The following is a 22,787-nucleotide window of genomic DNA, read 5'->3' on the forward strand; positions in this document are numbered from 1 at the left end:
GTGTCTCCTGCAGAGAGTTATGTTTCCATGAAAAGTGACATGTCCAAAGGGGAGCCGCTAAACTTCAGTGATGAAGTGCCGAGGTAAGATATTTGGGAAATAATTTTAATGACTTTTTTTCACCAGTACATCATGTAATATTATTATCAGCACAAAGCAAGTGTAGTTTAAATGTTATGTGTGGATCTTTGTAGCTAAGCTGTGAGTCTGTGGAAGCACAGATACAGCAGTCTCTCTGTGTAGTCAGCAGGAGTTACCCAATTTACTGTGTAGTGAAAGAAAGGAGAGAACGTGAATCATGTTCATAAGCGGCTATTACATCAAATTGCATCAGTTATCCAGAAGATTGTCATTCAGTGTTGATTGTTTTTCTGCAATAAGGGTATCTGGACATGTAATGTGTTGAAGGTAGAGTGGACACTACATCAGTTATAAGTCAGGTTTTGAACTGAACAGTGATCTTAATGGGACAGAGGTAGCTGATTAGCATGGTGAGTTCAGTATTGCGTTCAGCAAAGCATAGTAAGTATAATTCTGTGACATAACATTAAAATTGTTACTGCTGGTCGTCAGATTCTGTTGAGAATTGAAATGACTTTTTGAATCAGTTAAACAGAAAATCTCACACATTGCACTTTTAAGTGTTATCTAATGAAGACATTTTCTAAACTGTGTTAAAGACCACGTGAGGGCCGAAGACCAGTGTCTCCTGCAGAGAGTTATGTTTCCATGAAAAGTGACATGTCCAAAGGGGAGCCACTAAACTTCAGTGATGAAGTGTCGAGGTAAGATATTTTGGAAGTAATTTTAATGACATTTTTTCGTTAATAAATCATGTAATATTATTATCAGCACATTGCTGTTAATTGATATATCTTTGCATTTTTTGGATTGTAGCTCATGGAATAGGCATCGAAGCAGGCTGCCAGCATAAAATAAGTGTAGCTGAATAGGATGGGAATGTGGATAAATGACAAATGTGTTGCTTACCTGTTTCTATGACAACAGTGATCAGTGATATAGCATTCTCAAAGCTGCACTGTGTCTGCAGGATTAGTTCCTGAAGAAGAACATAGAGAATAGGATCGATGTTTGAAAGCTTATTAGTGTGTGTGTGTGTGTGTGTGTGTGTGTGTGTGTGTGTGTGTGTGTGTGTGTGTGTGTGTGTGTGTGGAAATTGAGCCTTTGTAGAATATTTAAAAAATTATCATGCAGGTCTGATGATTTTTATGCTCTAGCTGTGTCTGGTAATAAGGGATGGGAATTGAATTTAACAATTCCGATTCTATTATCGATATCACTTATCGATTCGAGAACTTGTTGATTCCTTTATTGATTCTCATTAGGTCCACTTTGAGAGTAACTACCCTCTCTAAGCAGCATATCAAAGACATTACATTCATGCAGTAATGTGCTTAACACATTTACTAAACCAGCAAATAAGTGTAAGGTGTATGCTACAACTACCCTAATCTTACATTACTAGAAAATGTCGTTTGGAAGAATTAAAACAAAAAATCTTACATATTTCACTTTTAAGCTGTGTCTAATTAAATTATTGCTTGGTCTGTCTTGAAGTTCACTTGAGCTGCAAAGACCAGAGCCTCCTGCAAAGAGTTATGTTTCCATGAAACGTGACATGTCCAAAGGGGAACCTCCTATTTCCTGCTCTTGCTCTTGATGAAGGCGGTCGCACTTTTCTCCTCTCCTCCTCTCCCTTAGCTTCCCTGCTTAGCCTCTTATGTCCTTGTCTAGTCTTGTGTTTTTTGTATTACTTTCCCCTGGAACATTCTCTCACAGTCCGTTCTCTAAAATTATGGATTGGATCAACTGGTCCCTAAATGCAATTGACACCCCTTTCTCAACGAGAAGTTTGGGCTTGGGTGAGCCTGAGTGCTGAAGATATCTACCTATTCGGAACCATGATAACTGGGTTCTTGCTGATCGGAGCTGGCTTGGCCCTGACTTATCGAAGAATTAAGAAAGCGGAACCGGCTGTTCAAACCCCCACAAGGCTGCCCGCTGGGACTGAAATGATGGGAGAGGCGTGAGTTTCTCAAAATGGGCTCATTGAGTGCAGCACAGATAAGATCTTGGAGAAGCTACGGCTGCTGTGAATACTCAGAATAAGATCTCTGACTGCAGACTGGATACATCTCGGAAGGGCTAGCTCGGAATAACATCTCTGGGCGCAAATTGGATGACATCTCGGGGAGGCACACTGCCGGGAGTTCTCAGAAATCGGCTCCTTGAGCACAAGAAATGACAACATCACAGAACACAAGTATGGCGAAGCTCGCGGCTCTCCAACGGGAGATCGAGAGACCAGTGTTTGACTGTAGAACTGCTTTGAAATTCATATGAGCTGTTCGCACTAAAGCAAAAACCACCATCACTTCATGCAGATACCCCTTTGGCGCCAGCTGCGGTCTCAAGGCTGGAGCTGAACAACAACGCCCTGATAACGACTGTGTTTAGTCTGTTCCTTCCCATTCCATGCAGGGCCACCTGAGTTGGCTGGAAGACTGTTTACTTAGCCTAGCAGGGTGAAGGACACTGTCTCAGCTGAACTCTGGACACGCACACACCTGTTAATATGGCAGGTGACTAATACATATACATATACATATACATATACATATACATATACATATGTATATGTATATATAAATTCCCCGCTCGCCCCTGTAGGCGGTTTATCCTTCAAGCTGGGGTCCTCTACCAGAGGCCTGGGAGCTTGAGGGTCCTGCGCAGTATCTTAGCTGTTCCCAGGACTGCGCTCTTCTGGACAGAGATCTCCGATGTTGTTCCCGGAATCTGCTGGAGCCACTCGCCTAGCTTGGGAGTCACTGCACCTAGTGCTCCGATTACCACTGGGACCACCGTCACCTTCACCCTCCACATCTTCTCGAGCTCTTCTCTGAGCCCTTGGTATTTCTCGAGCTTCTCGTGTTCCTTCTTCCTGATGTTTCTGTCATTTGGAACCGCTACATCGATCACTACGGCTGTCTTCTTCTGTTTGTCTACCACCACTATGTCCAGTTGGTTAGCCACCACCATTTTGTCCGTCTGTATCTGGAAGTCCCACAGGATCTTAGCTCGGTCATTCTCCATCACCCTTGAGGGCGTCTCCCATTTTGACCTCGGGACTTCGTCACAGATGTTTCTGTATACTATGCCGGCCACTTGGTTATGGCGTTCCATGTATGCCCTGCCTGCTAGCATCTTGCACCCTGCTGTTATGTGCTGGATTGTCTCTGGGGCATCTTTACACAGCCTGCACCTGGGGTCTTGCCTGGTGTGATAGACCCCAGCCTCTATGGATCTTGTACTCAGAGCTTGTTCTTGTGCTGCCATAATTAGTGCCTCTGTGCTGTCTTTCAGTCCAGCTTTGTCCAGCCACTGGTAGGATTTCACTGAGCACGCTCTCAGTTGGGGCCATCTTCGTGATGTATTCGTGGATGTTTGTTGTCTCATCCTGGACTGTGGTGCTGACACTCACCAGTCCCCGGCCTGCTTCCTTCCGCTTAGCGTACAACCTCAGGATGCTGGACTTGGGGTGAAACCCTGCATGCATGGGAAGGAGCTTTCTTGTCTTTATGTCAGTGGCTTCTATCTCGTCCTTTGGCCAACTTATTATACCAGCTGGGTACCTGATCACGGGCAGGGCGTACGTGTTGATGGCCCGGATCTTGTTCTTATCGTTCAGCTGACTCCTCAGGACTTTCCTGACCCTCTGCAGGTACTTGGTGGTTGCAGCTTTCCTAGTGGCCTCTTCATGTTTCCCATTCGCCTGCGGGATCCCCAGGTACTTGTAACTGTCCTCTATGTCTGCAATGTTGCCTTCTGGTAGTTCGATCCCCTCAGTTCTGACTACCTTCCCTCTCTTTTGTTATCATCCGATTACACTTCTCTACTCCGAATGACATCCCGATGTCATTGCTGTATATCCTGGCAGTGTGCATCAGTGAATTGATGTCTCATTGATTGATGTCTCCTGCTAATCTGACTGCCTGAGAGACTCCTGCTGACGCATATGACAAAACAGGGACACTGAGTTTTCCGCGCTAACCTGTTATTTCCCAGACATCAGCCAACTAACTGGGAGATATGCTCATTTGGGGAGCTTGTTCTAAGAAGGCAACACCAGAACATACCTCTGCTGTAGTAGGTGAGACAAAAGGAGGACAGACTTAGACCATTGCATATCACTCTGAAATTTGGCTATTAATTTAAAAAGCCATAGTTCCTTATTAAAGATGATAGCGGCTACTGCTTAAATGGTGAAAGAGGTACAAATCATACTTTTGTACTTAGATTATCAATACTTAATCCAGAAATACCTGGAAGAGATGAACAAATAAACTATCCTCATTAGTGATTTGACCCATAATACATTTAATAAAATGTATCTTGGTATGTATTGGTATATCTGCTTGGTGTATAGTATACATAATTTCCCTAGGGATGAATAAAGTATGCTGATTCAGATTATTATAAATGTAGTTTATAAAATTAATAGTTTCTTACACAAGTAACTTAGACACTAAACTTCAACACCTCTATTGATCATATATGGAGATGATGTCCACAGCATCCAGATGACCAGGTTTCATGTGCCACAGGAGAACCCTTCTTAAATAAGCTGCTTTTAGTTTTATAGTAAAGATGTTGAGGTGCTGCCTGACTTAGTGATTAGACTTAGGACCATCTTAGTATTAGCCTTGACTGATAATGCGGAGGTGAAAAAGGAATAATGTCCCTCTATCCAGTAAGAAACTGCTTGTTATTAGGTTGGTGCTGGCACTGTGGGTAGTAGAGGTAATAATCTGTGACCCAAGGTGTGTGTGTTTTTGTGTGTCTGTGTGTGTTGCAATGTGGTTTAGATTAGTTCGACTTCCTTTATTTTCTATAAATATCTGATATATATAGATGGATTGGAATTCCATTATCAATATCACTTCGATTCTCACTGAGTTAGGAAAGAAAATATAGCACAAATGGGTTTTTACAATCAACAGGACCTGGAGGAGTTTTATGTTACTTGGGACATTTAAGACAGAAGACACTGTCCTGTAAGCTCCTCCTCCTCCTCCTTGTAGTTCACTAAATTGAACTACATAAAAACTGTTTCTGTACTGTGATGGGCTCTGAAACTCTTTAAAAAAACGATTCATCTGCAGGTGATCAGTTAGCATTTTTTTCAAGAACTTTTGAGATAAACGGTTTGTAATGTTGGACCCAAGAAACACTAGCCGGAGCGACTTTGACAATAGCAGAACTTTTATTAAACACTGTGGGTTTGTACAGGGACACAGACACTCCCGCTCTCTCTCTCTCTGCTGTCACGTCCACTCTCCTCCTCCGACTGTCACTGCCAACATATAAAGAGACACAATCACTGTCAGATCCCAGCACACCTGTTCACCCCGCCCCTGCGCCGCCCCGGGAGCTCACTGCGTCACCCCTCCTCTGCAGCTGGCCAGAGACCACACCCACGCCACACATCCCCACCGCCCGACTGAGACTGGGGCTCATCCGGCCGAACCTACTCCCCCCCCCCCCCGCGAGCGGGAGAGGAAATCGGCCACGACCATCTGCGCGCCCGGCCTATGGCTCACCTTGAACTTAAAGGGCTGCAGGGCCAGATACCACCGAGTGATCCGGGCGTTGGCATCCTTCATGCGGTGGAGCCACTGCAGCGGGGCGTGGTCCGAGCAGTGGGTGAACGGGCGGCCCAGGAGGTAGTAGCGAAGGGAGTCGACCGCCCACCGGATTGCCAGGCACTCCTTCTCCACGGTGCTATACCGTGACTCGTGGTCCGTGAGCTTCCGGCTGATGTAGACGACCGGCCGGTCAACTCCCCCCACCTGCTGGGACAAAACGGCCCCCAGCCCTCTGCTCGAGGCGTCAGTCTGCAGACAAAAAGGGAGGGAGAAGTTAGGTGTGAACAGCAGCGGCTCTCCACAGAGAGCCCCCTTCACCTGCACAAACGCCGCCTGGCACCGCTCCGTCCACTGGACCAGATCTGGGGCACCCTTGCGGGTGAGATCAGTTAGGGGGCTGGTCAAGTCCGCGAACCCTGGGACGAACCGCCGGTAATAGCCGGCCAGCCCCAGAAACCGTCTCACCTCTTTTTTCGTCTTGGGACGCGGGCAGGATGCAATCGCCGCCGTCTTATCCACTTGAGGTCGCACCTGCCCGCCCCCCAAGTGGTACCCCAAATACTGTACCTCCCTCTGTCCAACCGCACACTTCTTCGGGTTGGCCGTGAGCCTCGCCTGCCTCAGGGACTCCAGCACCTCGGCCACACGCCGCACATGCTCCGCCCATGTGTCACTGTAAATGATGACGTCGTCTAGATAGGCGGCAGCATAGGCAGCGTGGGGCCGCAGCACCCGGTCCATGAGGCGCTGAAAAGTGGCAGGGGCTCCGAACAAGCCGAACGGAAGCGTAACGAATTGGTACAACCCATACGGAGTGGAGAAGGCCGTCTTTTCCCGGGACTCTGCAGACAAGGGAATCTGCCAGTAGCCCTTGGTTAAATCCAGTGTCATGAAAAAGCGAGCGGTGCCCAACCGGTCCAGGAGCTCGTCGACCCGGGGCATGGGATAAGCATCAAAACGTGACACCTCATTCACTCTGCGATAATCGACACAGAACCGTATAGACCCATCCCTCTTCACCACAAGAACGATGGGGCTACACCAAGCACTGTGTGATTCTTCTATTACTCCCAACCTCAGCATTTCCTTCAATTCCCGGAAAACAATTTGCCTCTTATGTTCCGGCAGCCTGTAGGGCCGTGAACGCACCGTCACGCCAGGCTGCGTCTCAAAACGGTGCTCTATGAGAGAAGTACGGCCGGGCAAGGGGGAGAACACGTCGACAAAGCGCTGTTGCAATGCAGCAACATCCGCCCTCTGGGCCTGTGTGAGATGGTCACTACAATGGAGGGAGGCGGGGATGCTAGATTTTGGCGCCTCCGGCCCCAACTCATCTCTCCCTCTTACCAAGCTCACCAGAGAAGCGGTCTCCGCCTCCCTCCAGGCTTTGAGGAGGTTGAGGTGATAAATCTGCGTGGCTCTGCCCCTGTCCGACCGTACCACTTCATAATCAACGTCCCCCACTCGCCGTGTGACCACAAAGGGTCCTTGCCACTTGGCGAGTAATTTAGAGCTGGAAGAAGGAAGTAACACAAGCACTTTATCTCCCGGTGAAAATTGCCTAAGTTCCGCCCCTCTGTTGTACAGGCGTTGCTGCCGCTGCTGGGCCTGGAGCAAATTCTCCCGTGAGAGCCTCCCCAGTGTGTGCAGCTTTGCTCGCAGGTCCAGCACGTACTGAATTTCACTTTTCGCAGGGCTCGGACCTTCCTCCCAGTTTTCCTTAATCAGGTCGAGCACCCCCCGCGGCTTCCTGCCGTATAACAGCTCGAAGGGAGAAAATCCCGTGGAGGCCTGGGGCACCTCCCGCACTGCAAACAACAGAGGGTCTAACCAGCGATCCCAATTGCGTTCATCCTCGCGAATGAACTTACGAATCATGGATTTTAAAGTCTTATTCAGCATCTCCACCAGCCCATCAGTCTGAGGGTGGTAGACGCTGGTCCGAATAGATTTATTCCCAGTAATTCGTACAGTTCCCGCAATGTGCGCGACATGAACGACGTGCCCTGGTCAGTCAGTATTTCTTTTGGAATACCGACTCGGGAGATGACCTGAAACAGTGCCTGCGCCACGCTCTTCGCTGAAATGGTGCGCAGCGGCACTGCTTCCGGGTACCGCGTTGCGTAGTCCACCAGGACCAGCACAAAGCGATAGCCGCGTGCACTCCGGTGCAATGGCCCGATGAGATCCATGCCAATACGCTCAAACGGGATCTCCATCAGTGGTAATGGGCGCAACGGTGCCTTTGGCACGGCCGGCTGGTTAACCAGCTGGCATTCTGGGCACGACGCACACCAGCGGCGCACGTCGGCCCAAATGCCCGGCCAATAGAATCGGGCCATCATGCGCTCCAGAGTTTTCTCACCACCCAAATGCCCTGCCATGGGGTTCGAATGAGCCGCCTGGAAAATCGTTTCCCGGCGGCTTTGCGGCACCAACAACTGTGTGCGGATCTCATTAGTGTGAGTGTCACGGCTCACTCGATAAAGCCGATCGTTCCGCAATTGGAAATGAGGGTAAGTTCGCGCAGCGTCAGGGCGCACCAAGCGACCATCAATATCCATCACTTGGTCATAGGCTGAGGGTAGGGTGTCGTCCCGAGACTGCTCTAGTGGAAACTCTTCCGTGGGGTGCACAACGGGAGGCAGCGGGGCTTCCGTGGAAGTCCCCGCCACCTCCTCCCCCCCAGAGTCAGTGTCGGTCGACCCCGCGTCACCGCTGAGCGCCGCGCAAACATTACACAAATTTACAGACCGCGATCGCATCCTCGCGTACTGCCCCAGTAAGCTGTGGAACCCCGGCCAATTCGTACCCAAAATAAGGGGATGCGACAGGCGCGGGCTAACCGCCGCCTTCACTCTATGCGTTTTGCCCCTGAACTTCAGCAACAGTGACACTACCGGGTACTTGTGAATATCCCCGTGCACACATTTAACCTCCACCCAGTCAGCCTCCAACAATGCCCCGGGGCGAACCAAACTTTGGTGGACCAGAGTCTGCGTGTAGCCCGTGTCCATCAAAGCATGGCGAATACCCCCTTGACACCTTACCGGCACGCGGTACGTCCCTCCTGGACCGGGGCCGGGCGCTGGAGCGCCGGCAACACGGAACACCTGCCCCACCTCCATGAGCGGACATTCTCGGCGCAGGTGCCCCGGCCGCCCACACTTCCAACAGTCCGGCCCCGGCGTCTGTGCAGCTCCCCGTGGCAACCTCGGCGGCCACCGGGCTTCCGGCGGGAAGCAGTGGCTGGAACGGGTTCCTGGGGCTCCACCCCGCTGCCTGCTCCGTTCCCGCAGGGCCGCCGTCCCTCCGCTGTGACGCCGCCGCCGGTGGCCTGGGCGGCGGAACACGGGCGCTCTGCCGCGGCTCCTCACGGCCGGGTGCCGGGTTGGCCGCCAGATGGTCCTCCGCCAGCGTCACCGCCACCGTCAAATCTGCCAGGCGGTGGCAGCGGACCCAACGAGCTGTTGCCTCGGGCAGGCCCCCACGAACTGCTCGAGGACGACCAGATTCAGCATCCGGGCCTCTCCAGCCGAGGGGCCCGGTCGCAGCCACCTCGCTGCCGCATCCTCCAGCTGCCGAGCCCATGCAAACGGCCGCTCCCCTCCCGTCATCCTGCTGGCCCGGAATTGACGGCGGTAATCCTCCGGGGAGAGACCCAAACGATCCAGCACCGCCCGGCACACGTCCTCAAACACCCCCCGCGAGCCGGGGGGCAGGCTCAGCGCCGCCGTCTGGGCCTCGCCCGACAGAAGCGGCAGCAGCCGGGCGGCCCATTCCTCCTCCGGCCAACGACAGGCCACCGCCGTTGCCTGGAAAGCCTCGATGAAAACCAGCGGGTCCTCCCCATCCCTCACCAACAGCGGAGGGGCGGGCGCCGGCGCGGCTGGGGGAGCAGGAGGAGCCGGCAGGGGACTGGACATCGCGCCAGGGTTTCGGCACCAGTGTAATGTTGGACCCAAGCAGCTGAAAATAGACGCGGCAGTCAAGAATAATCACCAAAACAAAAAAAAGAGAACAATTTAATTTTCTATCTTCCTAACATGGACACATTTCCAGTAGTAAAAGTAGAGCTGACTTTACTTAGTGAACAGAGCCTACAGCCAGAGACCGCATTCCCCAGCAGCTGCCTCAGAGCCGCTCCGATTGCAGGCGAAGCAACGCCAACTGTTGGTCCTGCGTGGCCGCTTGACGAGCCGCCATTGCCGCCATGTCCATCATCATTTGGCCCAAGATCTGCAGCGGTTGGGCGGGCGGTTGGGCGGGCGGTTGGGCGGGCGGCTGGGCGGGCGGTGGCGCCGCCGGGGGAGCAGGAGGAGCCGGCAGGGGACTGGACATCGCGCCAGGGTTTCGGCACCAGTGTAACGTTGGACCCAAGAAACACTAGCCGGAGCGACTTTGACAATAGCAGAACTTTTATTAAACACTATGGGTTTGTACAGGGACACAGACACTCCCGCTCTCTCTCTCTCTGCTGTCACGTCCGCTCTCCTCCTCCGACTGTCACTGCCAACATATAAAGAGACACAATCACTGTCAGATCCCAGCACACCTGTTCACCCCGCCCCTGCGCCGCCCCGGGAGCTCACTGCAGCTCCTCTGCAGCTGGCCAGAGACCACACCCACGCCACACATTTTAACTACTGCCAGCTTGAAGGCCTATGGTATGTAGCAGATTAATATGTTAATCATATTTAAGATTGAAGCATTAATTAATGGTTGTAATTCTTTGAGCAATCTGGTAGGGATTGCTTCTGAAAGGCATGTTGATGGTTTGGAGAAGGTAATTATTAAAGTTAATTCAGAAAGCTCAATTGGAGAAAAAGTCTACATAAACAGCAATGGTATTGAAAGTAACAGTACATATTGTTATGTCTTTGAGATGGTTACAAGTATTTTTTTCTCTAACACTGTGCTTGACAGTTGGTATGATGTGTTCAGGTTGATGTGTTGTTTGGTTTTCTTCAAATGTGGTGTTACCCATCTACATTTGTCAGTTCAAAGGACATGGTCCTAGAAGTCTCGGTGTTCTGTTTGCAAAGAAGAGTTTTTCTCTTTCAGCCCTTCATAACAAACCATATCATTCACTCAAAATGTACTTTCGTGAACTTTAAGATTTAAAATGCTAATTGAGGCCTATAGAGTCTGAGTTTATTGCAGTTTTTCTGACCACTGCAGATCATGGCTGATACCTTTCCATCTTGGCATTGTATTAACAAACACCTGAATACTCCAGACCAGCAAACTGCAAAAATCTTTGCTTTTATAGAGGTGGTCACACTTCCTGATGATAGGATAATCAGGTGTAGTTGTGTAGCAGCACCTGGCTGTTATTTACTCTCTTGCTTGTCATGAAAGCAGTAAAGATTGTACTTAGTTTACAACTCTGTATTATCTATTTAATTGTAATATTTTCAGCACTTTCTTCAACACAATTTCTTTTCTTAAACAATTATGTACTGTCATTTATTCATCATCATCATCATGTCATTTATAACAGAGTTCAAGCATTGAGCTTGTCAGGCTCAATCTGAAAATTTAAAAAAATGTAACTATAGGTAGATAATAGGTAAGGTAGTATAGTGACATTTACCTTTATTTGTAGTTTATTCTTCAAGAGATTTGGGTAATAATTTCTTTGGTGCCTATATCAAAAGTTATTTTTATGGCATTATAGGGTAGAAAGCAAATTGGAGGATGTGCGTTAATACTTGAATTTCATAGTTCAACAATTTTTTTGAGAAATTGTTTTCTACTTTAATTATTAAATCCCAGTTCTTTGTATTCTTGAACGGCCAAGAAAGACACAAGGCTCAAAGTGGTCAAACTCAAAAAATTATCTTTAATTTTACATATCCCGGGATATGGAGACTAAGTGTCGCGTTTTGAGTTTTAGTTTATTTTGATGTTTATTGTTTATTTTTTAGTTCATTAGGTTATCTAAGCTCATTTGTTTATTTAGATTACCCTTGTGTCTTCTACCCCTGTGTTTTAGTCTCCTTTTGCCCTTTATGTGTTTCATGCTGCGTGTCTTATGTTGTCAAGGTTATATTGTCTTGTCTGTCTCATGTTTCCTGTTTTATTTTGAAGGTCTGTGTCCTATGTCAGTGTAGTCAGCTTTGCTTCCTTTGTCTCGTTATGTCAGACCAGTGCCAGCTGTTTCCCCATGTGTTTCCACTTCCCCTAATCACCCTTGTGTGTATTTAGTCTGTGTGTTTCTGTTCATTCCTTGTCAGGTCGTCTGTTGTTCCACGTCATGTTTCCAGGATTTTCCATGTTTAGGTTTTTTGCAATGTTTAAGGTTTTGTTCTTTACCTTTTTGTGTTTAACATTTAGTTTTCCCAGTTTAGTTCTAGTTAGGTTCTTTCTTGTGTGCATCTGCCTTTTTTTTTTTTTTTTACCTTTTCATCAGCCATATTAAACGGCTCGCTTTTTGTTGATACACAAGTTTTGGTCCAAGTTCCTACGTGTCTGCATTTTGGGTCCGCTCTTCACAATACATACAGTCTGCCTGTGCCAGACTGTGACACTAAGCACACACAGAAACGCCTGCTCAAATCAGCTAGTCTCAAGCAGTAACAGGAAGCCAGGTTATTTATCTACTTGCTCTCTACGTCACACCACACTTTAAGTTTCAATTAGACACCCTACTTAGTTTCATTTTCTGGTTCTATGCTCTGCAAAAGCATGCAGTTTCCTGTCAGCCTGCGACCTAGTTTTACACTGAAGTCTGGGCCTCTCATAAAACAATCTAATCAGCATTAAGATTATATATTTATTCCTTAACAATACTTATCTTAATACACTGACACTAAAAGTTTGTTAGTAATTTAACTTGAAATTGTGCTAAATTCATAGACTCACCCAGTTAAGATATTTACCAAAATGTTACATTCAAAGTCCTCCTTAATGAACAACGATGTTCTAATATTTGTATAATTAGTTGTAAGTATTGATTTTAAAATGTGTTTGTATTTTATTCAACAGATTGTCATGCTGGTTTGATCATTTCTATTATGTAGCTGTGTCCGCTAGTGGTACAAACTGAAGGCTGGCTTGAATGCCATAGTGATTCACTTTTGCCTCTTGAAATACAGATTGACATTAGGGAAACATGGGCACCTGGTTAGCATGCTAACTTGAGTAGATATACGTTTCATGTTCTGAACAAAAGAATCTCACACATTGCACCATATTGTTTTGTCTGATGGAAGTATTTTGTGATCTGTGTTAAAGCAAACAAAAGCCAGACTCTTCTGCCACAAAAAGCACAGAAAGTAACAGCGGTAACCCTCCAGACTCCAAGAATACAGCACCAAGGTAAGATTTTTATGAAATAATTTTACAGTTTCTGTTCTATCACCAATAACACCCAATTTAAAATCCCACTGATGTTAGTAAATATATTAATAAATCACAATTACACCCTTGGAATAGTGTTTTCTGACAGTTCAATGTCTGGTTATAAAAGTACAATATTTATGGTTTTAGCTTTTTGGAAGTGTTTAGGGAAGGAGGTTCTCACCCAAGATTTGACGTTATGGGCCCCATCTGTTTGATGTGGTGCAGTTGTCCTATTCCCTAAGAAAAATTTAATGTTCAAATTAACATACTATTGAATTTATAGACTGATCATTTCTTTACTTTTAGGCAAACTTACAAAATCAGGGTTCAAACAAAGTGTTCCCTTACTTTAGAATAGAGGATACTGGACAGCAATCTACATAAAACTTCAGAGGTAAATAAAAGATGAGATATTTACAAATGTTTAGCATTTAACTTAACCTTAAATCTGAACAGCAATATTATAAGTTTGATGTAATTGTAAAAGAATAAAAGGAAATGGAGATAATATGAGAAAATGCCAAAGTGAAGCGTCAGTGATACACTTAACCAGAATGAAGATAGTGATATCACAGTTTATTTATCCTGCTGTGCTGACAAATAAAATATTAATTAAAAATGTCTTCTCTCTTGATGCTCAACCACATGATGTGACCACAGCAGTGCTACCAAAACAGGTGGGTAGTAACTAATTACATTTACCCCTTTACATTCACTTGAGTAACTTTTTTGGAAAAGAATACTCTTAGGAGTAAAAAAAAAAGGGGGAAAAAAGGAGTAGTTTTACTACACTGTACTTTGAGTAATATTATTATGGAGTATTGTTACTCTTACTTGAGAAAATGTCTGGCTGCTTTACTCAGTGTGTATATATACGTATGTATATATGTAAATGTATATGTATATGTATGTATAAATTCCCCGCTCGCCCCTGTAGGCGGTTTATCCTTCAAGCTGGGGTCCTCTACAAGAGGCCTGGGAGCTTGAGGGTCCTGCGCAGTATCCTAGCTGTTCCTAGGACTGCGCTCTTCTGGACAGAGATCTCCGATGTTGTTCCCGGGATCTGCTGGAGCCACTCGCCTAGCTTGGGAGTCACTGCACCTAGTGCTCCGATTACCACTGGGACCACCGTCACCTTCACCCTCCATATCTTCTCGAGCTCTTCTCTGAGCCCTTGGTATTTCTCGAGCTTCTCGTGTTCCTTCTTCCTGATATTGCTGTCATTTGGAACCGCTACATCGATCACTACAGCTGTCTTCTCATGTTTGTCTACCACCACTATGTCCGGTTGGTTAGCCACCACCATTTTGTCCGTCTGTATCTGGAAGTCCCACAGGATCTTAGCTCGGTCATTCTCCACCACCCTTGGGGGCATCTCCCATTTTGACCTCGGGACTTCCAGGTTATACTCGGCACAGATGTTCCTGTACACTATACCGGCCACTTGGTTATGGCGTTCCATGTATGCCTTGCCTGCTAGCATCTTGCACCCTGCTGTTATGTGCTGGATTGTCTCTGGGGCATCTTTACACAGCCTGCACCTGGGGTCTTGCCTGTCTTTCAGTCCAGCTTTGTCCAGCCACTGGTAGGATTTCTAGATATCAGCCACCCCCTCTATCTGCCGGCGGTACATACCGTGCAGGGGCCTGTCCTTCCATGATGGTTCCTCGTCTTCCTCCTCTTTCTTGGGTTTCTGCTGCCTGAGGTATTCACTGAGCACGCTGTCAGTTGGGGCCATCTTCGTGATGTATTCGTGGATGTTTGTTGTCTCATCCTGGACTGTGGTGCTGACACTCACCAGTCCCCGGCCCCCTTCCTTCCGCTTAGCGTACAACCTCAGGATGCTGGACTTGGGGTGAAACCCTCCATGCATGGTAAGGAGCTTTCTTGTCTTTATGTCAGTGGCTTCTATCTCGTCCTTTGGCCAGCCTATTACCCCAGCAGGGTACCTGATCACGGGCAGGGCGTACGTGTTGATGGCCCGGATCTTGTTCTTACCGTTCAGCTGACTCCTCAGGACTTTCCTGACCCTCTGCAGGTACTTGGTGGTTGCAGCTTTCCTAGTGGCCTCTTCATGGTTCCCATTTGCTTGCGGGATCCCCAAGTACTTGTAACTGTCTTCTATGTCTGCAATGTTGCCTTCTGGTAGTTCGATCCCCTCAGTTCTGACTACCTTCCCTCTCTTTGTTACCATCCGACTACACTTCTCCAGTAGCTGGATAGCGTAGTGGTTAGACTACACGCCTTTGGAGCAGAGAATCGCAAGTTCGATTCCTGCTAGGGGGGTCTGTATCCACTAAGGGTCCTAAGGCCACACCTCCTATGCTAAGCGAGACGTGGCGAGAAGTGGGCTACTGGAACAAGAAGGTATCTCGGGCTACAAGTTTCTTTCTTCCGAGAAGGTGTTACATCAAAGAATGACATGCAGTTGTATTGTTTTTTACAGCAGTCATATTGCTACTATTAGTAAATTGCTGTAATTGGTGAATACCATGTTGTTTATATGATTTTTTTTGCTCTATCTTTTTGCTTTAGAGAAAGATGCTGTAAAAATGAAGCAAATTTTGAAGAAGTCATTAAATGAAAAGTATAAAGAACAGATTAAGGAAGAAATCGACACAGAACTCTGTGTACAAAAGGAAGAAAAAAAAGTGCCACCCGACTACAAAGATATGTTTAACGTGCGAACAGTGCTAACAACAGGAATAGCTGGTGTTGGTAAAACATTTCAATCAAGGATGTTCATGCTTAACTGGGCAAAAGAGAAGACCAACAGAAACATAGACTTTATAGTTTCATTCCAGTTCAGTGAGCTGAATGAAAGAGACCAAGTTCAGAGTATGGAAGAACTGCTGAATGATTACTTCAGTGATATTAAACAACAAGGAGATCTCTCCTACGACAAGTTTAAAATACTTTTTATTCTGGATGGCATGGAAGAATGTACATTTCCTCTGAATTTCAAAAACAACAAGATACTGACTGACATGAAGGCACAGGCCACAATGGATGAACTGCTAACAAACCTAATCAAAGGGACTTTGCTTCCTTCTGCTCATCTCTGGATCATCTCTCGACCCTCAGGAGTTGATAAGATTCCATCTGATTATATCCAGAAAGTTACAAAATGTCAAGGTACTGAACAAAATTAAGCTTTAATAACAGCACACTGGTTTGTTTACTTAAACAGACTTAAAAAAAGATACTTTTAATAACGATTAACATCATTCATGGTACATATCTTTTATTTTGTTCTGTCTTTTCAGAGACCTCAAAGAGATGGACAAAACTGGTGACACATCTGCGCGTCAGACTTCCTAAAGAAAACCCTCTGACTGAAAACAAAAATCATCCTAACCAGAACACCACAGAACACATCATGAGAGAAGACAGCACTGCAGAGGGCACTGATGAACAGAAAAAGAAACAGACTGTGGTGAAAGTGAAGACAACATCTGATATCTTTAAAGACACGAATGGGAAAAAAATCAGAACTGTGCTGACTGTTGGAGAGGCTGATGTTGGAAAATCTTTCCACGTACAGAAATTCATAAAACAGTGGGCGGAAAAGAAAAACCTTTCATTTTTCACTTGGGTTGCAGACAAAACAAAAGCTTTTTTTGGTAAAGGTGAAGAAAATGAACTAGGAATATTTCCACTTGAAGTCTCTGAACTTAATAAGATGAAAGATAAAAATAGCTTAGTGGGTCTTCTCAACCATGGCATCAAAGAAACCAAAGACTTTGTAATCACTGAGTTTTCAAACTTCCCAGTTTGTTTTGTCTTGGATGGACTTGACAAATTTCAGCTTCCACTTGACTTTGACACAAACACCACCTTGTCTGATATCAGTGAGCCAGCCTCAGTGGATGTGCTGTTGACCAACCTCATTAAAGGGAACCTGCTTCCTTCGGCTCTAGTGTGGATAACGTCCCGACCTTCAGCTTTTAAACAGCTGAATGTTGAAAAATGTGTTGATAGGGTGACAGAAATACGAGGTAAGATTATCATGCAATTAGATATCATTGTGCATCTTTGTAGAACATATGTCAGACAAAAAAAGAGTCAAAATACTAAAAAAAAAAAAAAAACTTTCAGAAAAGACAAATGTAGTAAATATTATAACTAATATGACTAATAACAAATTTTTTATTGCTGAAAACAAGACAAATGTGCACAATGTATACTTGTGTAATTTCTGTTTCTAATGTTTTCTTACAGAGAAGCCTGATATCACAAGCCAACGCAAACTCAAGTCTCAACTAAAGGAGCAGTTTACTCGTGTGTCTGAGGGCATCGACAGGCAAAAAACCTCTGCTGTCCTGAATGAGATCTACACAGAGCTCTACATCATAGAGGGACAGAGTGGAGAAGTCAATGAGCAGCAAGAGACCAGACAGGTTCAAAATGCAAAGTTCAAACCAGTTAAACAAGAAACAGCAATTAAATATAATGAGATCTTCACATCTGGTGAAAATAAACATATAAAAACTGTGATGACAATTGGAGTGGCAGGCATAGGAAAAACTATCGCATCAATGAAGTACATGCTGGACTGGGCTGAGGGTAACGCAGTTCAAAACATTTATTTCATGTTTCCACTTCCTTTCCGAGAGCTTAATTTGAGAAGAGAGGAACAACTCAGCTTTGAAAACCTTCTTCATCAGTTCTTTCCAGCTATGAAAACCTCAGAAATATCTGACTATAACAAGTATGAAATTCTGGTTGTTCTGGATGGCTTTGATGAATGCCACCTTGATCTTGACTTCAGTGAAAGTAATAAATGCATCAATGTGAGAGAGCCAACATCAGTCAATATTCTGCTGACCAACCTCATCCAAGGAAATCTGCTTCCTGAAGCTCAGATCTGGATCACCTCCCGACCTGCAGCGTCGAACCGTATTCCTGCTGATAAAGTTGACCGGGTCACAGAGGTGCGAGGATTCAATGATGAGCAAAAAGAAGAGTACTTCAGGAAGAGGTTTAATGTGGATCTGGCTGAAAAAATCCTCACCCATGTGAAGAAATCAAGGAGCCTTTATATCATGTGTCACATACCAGTTTTCTGTTGGATCACTGCAAAGGTCCTGGAGGAATATGTGACCACAAACCAAGATGATGAAATGCCCAAGACTCTAACTGACATGTACACATACTTTCTTTTGATTGAGTGCAGACAGGCTAATAGAAAGTATAATGAAGATAAGACAAGTGAAAGCTGTGAGATAGATAAATGCTGGAATGAAAGAAACAAGGAAACCATTATATCTTTGGGCAAACTAGCTTTTGAAGAGCTTGTTAAAAGAAACTTTCTCTTTACTGAAGAAAACCTGACAGAGTGTGGTACTGACATCACAAAAGCTGCTGTTTTTTCTGGGATATTGACTCAGATCGAGAGAGAAGGTCCTTCACTGTACCCACAGAAACTGTTTTGCTTTGTCCATTTGAGCATTCAGGAGTTCATGGCAGCTTTCTATGTGTTTTACGTCTTTAACAACAAAAGTGAAAATCTGCTTACCCCACCTCCTTCAGTGGTTTCAGATTTGCCTGCATCTGACTTCTACAAGAAGGCAGTGGACAAAGCTTTAGATAGTAAACATGGAGACTGGGATCTGTTTCTCCGCTTTCTGCTCGGCCTCTCACTGGAGACCAATCAGAATCATCTGAAAGAGCTGCTGATAGACGACAAAAAAAATAACAAGGAGACCAACATGGAGACAGCTGAGTACATCAAAAAGAAGATCAATGAAGACATCAGTGATGCAGATAAAAACCTCAATCTTTTTTACTGTTTGAATGAGCTTAATGATCACTCTCTTGTTAAAGACATCAAAGAGCAACTGCGATCAGGAAAACAGAATTTTGAAGATTACTCTGCTGGTCAGTGGTCTGCTCTGACGTTTGTGCTGTTGACGTCAGATGAGAAACTCGATGTGTTTGATCTGAAAAAGTATCGGAAATCAGAGAAAGTTCTTCTGGGAATGTTGCCAGTGGTCAAAGTCTCAAAAACTACCTTGTAAGTACTTTTGAATAATTACTTTTGTAATTCAGTGTACACAAAGTTTAACTATCTAAACGGGTTTCACAGAGACGTAGAACTCCAGTGAGTTTAGTGGGAGATTCAGTCAATTCAGTGTCATTTATCGAGTTTAAATTTCAAACTTTCTGCTTTAATCCAGAGGGTTTAAGAACAACTTGGCATTCACTATTCAGTAGTTACAGATAACTTTGTGGAAAGTCACCTATTTTCAGAAACTTAAAAGTATAGCTCATTATTATTATTATTATTATTATTATTATTATTATTATTATTATTATTATGTGATTGCTGATGTAAGTCACAGTATGAATTCGGAAGTTTGCAGCCAAACACCAGAAAACTGATCAGACGGTGTTCCAGAGTCCTGACATGCTAGATTTTTTTAAGGCAAAGAAATGGGATATTCTTCAGTGTCAACTTATCTAAACCTGGTTTTTCATTAAATATTAAACTGAATACAGAAAGGCTCACAGACAAAAAGCAACTGAAGGTGGCTGCAGTAAAGGCCTGACAGAGCATCTTAGGGGAGGAAATGCAGCATCTGGTGACGCCCATGGGCTCTACACTTAAAGCTATGACTAACAAATGATTTCCATCCAAATATTACAAATAATTCTTTATTTAAAGGATTATTTATTTGGATTTAAAATTATGTACTTTTGTGATATTAATTCAAAGCTTCTGAAAATGGCAAACTATATTTAAAAGTGTCTGTAATTTCTAAAGTAAATGCAAAATTTTTGTTGATCTCCTTGAATCTTTTTAATTGTTCTATTTAAAATCTAATGTGGTGGTGTACAGAATCAGAGCTATAAAAATTATGTCCCTGTCCAACAAATAATTTATATAACTGTATACACTGGTCTTTTAGTTACTTGAACATACTAGTGCAAAGTAACAGTTCATAGCACTTTGCTGTATGTCTCATTTTCACAGGCTGACTTGGTGTGAGCTCTCTGAAAATGCCTGCAGTGGTCTGACATCCTCAGTCCTAAGCTCTGCATTCTCAAACCTTTTGGAGTTGAACTTTAGCCATAATGATTTGCTTGATGTGGGTGTGAAGCATCTTGCAGAAGGCCTGAAGAGTTCACACTGCAAACTGGAGATTCTGAAGTAAGTGTGCATAAATCAGACTGCCAAAGAGGGTTTTGTTGTCTTTTCTTGTTAGAAAGTTAAAAGGTTTCCATATGGTACAAAGTATAACAGACTGTTAGGTTGCTGAGACGCTAGACTGTTTTTAGCCACATATGAATTTTATTAGAGACAAATATTTTTTTACACTTTAGTCAAAGTGTGCAGAAAAGCTGTACCTCAACAACATGATTGCTTTCCATTACCATTATATCCTAAGCCCAGACTAAAGGGGGATGAAGGGGGGTTTCTGAATATAGAAACCAATTAAATGGTCTACCTGGCCTCATACTTTATGTAAATAGGACATGACATTTCTGTGAAAATTTTGTCAAGTTTACCTAAGCAGGGTAATCACAGCATTCAAATGTTTTATGTAAATACATTCACTGCAGCAACTTGATGTTAAAGAGAAGGTGATATGATCATCTTATTAAAGACATTAATGTGTCATGTGTTTATTGAATCGTTTTTTGAGTGTTTCAAACCTTTATCAAAAAGTCAGAAAGACCATCAAAATAATTTATCTCTGTGTGTTCTGCAGATTGTCTGGTTGTCAGGTAACAGAGACAGGCTGCTCTTTCTTGGCCTCATCTCTCAAATCGAATGCAGCCTCCCTCCTGAAACATCTGGATCTGAGTTATAATCACCCAGGAGACCTTGGGACCAGACAACTCACTGATATACAGGAAGATCCCAATATGAAGCTGAAGACACTGCTGTAAGTTATAAATATAATTGTCTATATAGTATATATAAATAAAAGGCTTTTATTTCTAATAATATGGAAGGATCTTTTTCTGAGCCTACATCAACTTTAAAGAAAAATTATAATAGAACCTGAAGTAAAAAGTCAATGTTTCTTTTATAACATAAATTAAATTTGAAGTCATATTTTTTCCACTCTGTTTGAAAATTATTGCTGCACTACTTCCTCACAATACCTTACTATACCTAATACAATATATAAAATAAAATCTTGTACAGTTTGGACCATGGTGGAGAGCATCGGTTAAAGCCGGGGATGAAGAAGTGTAAGTTGGTCTCTGATCTTCAGCGTTTTGTCATGTAGTAACCAAATTAAAGCTCCAGTTGCTCATTTTTGAAATCAAAATCACCAATTATAATTAGCTATACCTGCTAATGTTGTTTTGATTTGTTGCTTTGCTTGTATTTTTTTATGTATTTATATTTTTTGGTCATGCCAAAGATATCAAATTCTTGCGTTGTCTTTCTCAGATGGTGTAGAACTGAAGTTTGACGAAACTACCGCGAGCAAAAGGCTTGTCCTAGAAGGAGACAGAAAAGTAAAAACTGTAAAGAATGTAGAGGAGAAACCTACACGACCTGAAAATGAGGACAGGTTCAAGAGGTCTCAGATGTTTTGTGTCGAGGGACTGAAAGGTCTCTGCTACTGGGAAGTGGAATGGAGTGGGACAGTCTGCATTGCTGCAGCATACAAAAGAGTGGGTAGAAATTGGGACAGTAGTGGTGGCCTTGGATGCAATGAGATGTCCTGGGCTCTGTCCTGCTCTAAGACTAAATGCACTGCCTTGCATGGGAAGACATCAACACAGCTGGAATTACCTTCCAGTAAAAAAATAGCAGTGCTCTTGGATTGTGAAGGTGGAATTCTGAGTTATTACAGTGTTTCATCAGAAAAGCTGAGCCTCATACACACCTTCCATGCAAAATTCACAGAGCCGCTCTTCCCAGCGTTCTGGTTTAAAACAGGCTCTGTGACCTTATGTGAGATAAACTAAATCACTGTGGTTGAAACAGGTTTGATAAACTGATCACCACAGATGTTCTTCGTATTTCATTTAATTAATATTTCAGTTCCTTAACATGAAAAATTACTTTGCTGTTTTTCCCTTTTAGATGTGACTTGTTTATAAATGATGATAAAGAAAAAAAGAACAATGTAAAAAGAAAACTAAGCTTTTGTAATATCATAAAGTTACATTTGCACAACATCCAGAGGTCCTTAAAACGCACTAACCCATGGCAGTTGTAGATCTGCTATGATACAGGCAGCTCTGTATGTCAAGATAAGGGACAGTCGCTGATTTCACTCATTTCTTTCTAAAACTTGTTTGTGTTTCCTTGTTTAATCACTTATATTTTTCTAAGTGTAAGATATCCTGATAACGATGATGAATATTACGAGTTTCAAGTTTGTTTGTTTTTTATTCAGTTCTGCCTTGTTCATGTTTTCATTACTTTAATTTTATATTTTATAAATGACAATAAAGCAGAACATGTACAAGAAAGAATACATAACTGTATCCCTGTCAAATAATACTTACATTTCCTCTTGAACATTGACATTTTTCTTTGTTTTTTGTTTTCACTTTCTAATGAAAAGATAGCTAACATTTAAATTAACAGTGAGGTAAAATGGATGGATCGTTTTATTGTCAGTATCATCAGCAGTGAAGACTGATGGTCATATATAACTGTACATACAGAAACCTGACTTTTTGATATACATAGATATAAAAGGTCAGACTGTGCTTGAGAAATTGATAAAAAAATAATTTTGTTTTACCAAGTTTGAAAGAGAGAGAGAGAGAAAAAGATAAGGAAAGCGAGAGGCTTCA

At 44.0% G+C, this 22,787-nt stretch overlaps 1 protein-coding gene across 1 annotated transcript; it reads left to right on the forward strand.

Moving 5' to 3' along the window:
- The first annotated feature begins 684 nt into the window (after positions 1-684).
- On the forward strand, positions 685-22,517 carry LOC147305133 (uncharacterized). The gene is made up of 10 exons (XM_086278572.1): positions 685-785; positions 12,906-12,989; positions 13,674-13,690; positions 15,549-16,148; positions 16,280-17,011; positions 17,235-19,029; positions 19,990-20,166; positions 20,729-20,905; positions 21,172-21,218; positions 21,424-22,517. Exons 1-10 carry the CDS (start codon positions 730-732, stop codon positions 21,945-21,947), a joined length of 4,209 nt encoding a protein of 1,402 aa, XP_086134698.1. The 5' UTR covers positions 685-729; the 3' UTR covers positions 21,948-22,517.
- Positions 22,518-22,787: the final 270 nt, after the last annotated feature.

This window comes from Aulonocara sp. 'chitande type north' Nkhata Bay, linkage group LG20 (genome assembly GCF_057382095.1).
Source record: "Aulonocara sp. 'chitande type north' Nkhata Bay isolate Kocher_YH1m ecotype deep benthic linkage group LG20, A_spYH_male_GT1.1, whole genome shotgun sequence".
Taxonomy (NCBI): domain Eukaryota; kingdom Metazoa; phylum Chordata; class Actinopteri; order Cichliformes; family Cichlidae; genus Aulonocara; species Aulonocara sp. 'chitande type north' Nkhata Bay.

Coding starts and splice junctions, on each gene's coding strand:
- LOC147305133 (XM_086278572.1), top strand. CDS start 730: ATGAAAAGTGACATGTCCAAAGGGGAGCCACTAAACTTCAGTGATGAA. Junction 20,167..20,728: donor TGCAAACTGGAGATTCTGAA/GTAAGTGTGCAT, acceptor TGTGTTCTGCAG/ATTGTCTGGTTGTCAGGTAA. Junction 20,906..21,171: donor ATGAAGCTGAAGACACTGCT/GTAAGTTATAAA, acceptor AATCTTGTACAG/TTTGGACCATGGTGGAGAGC.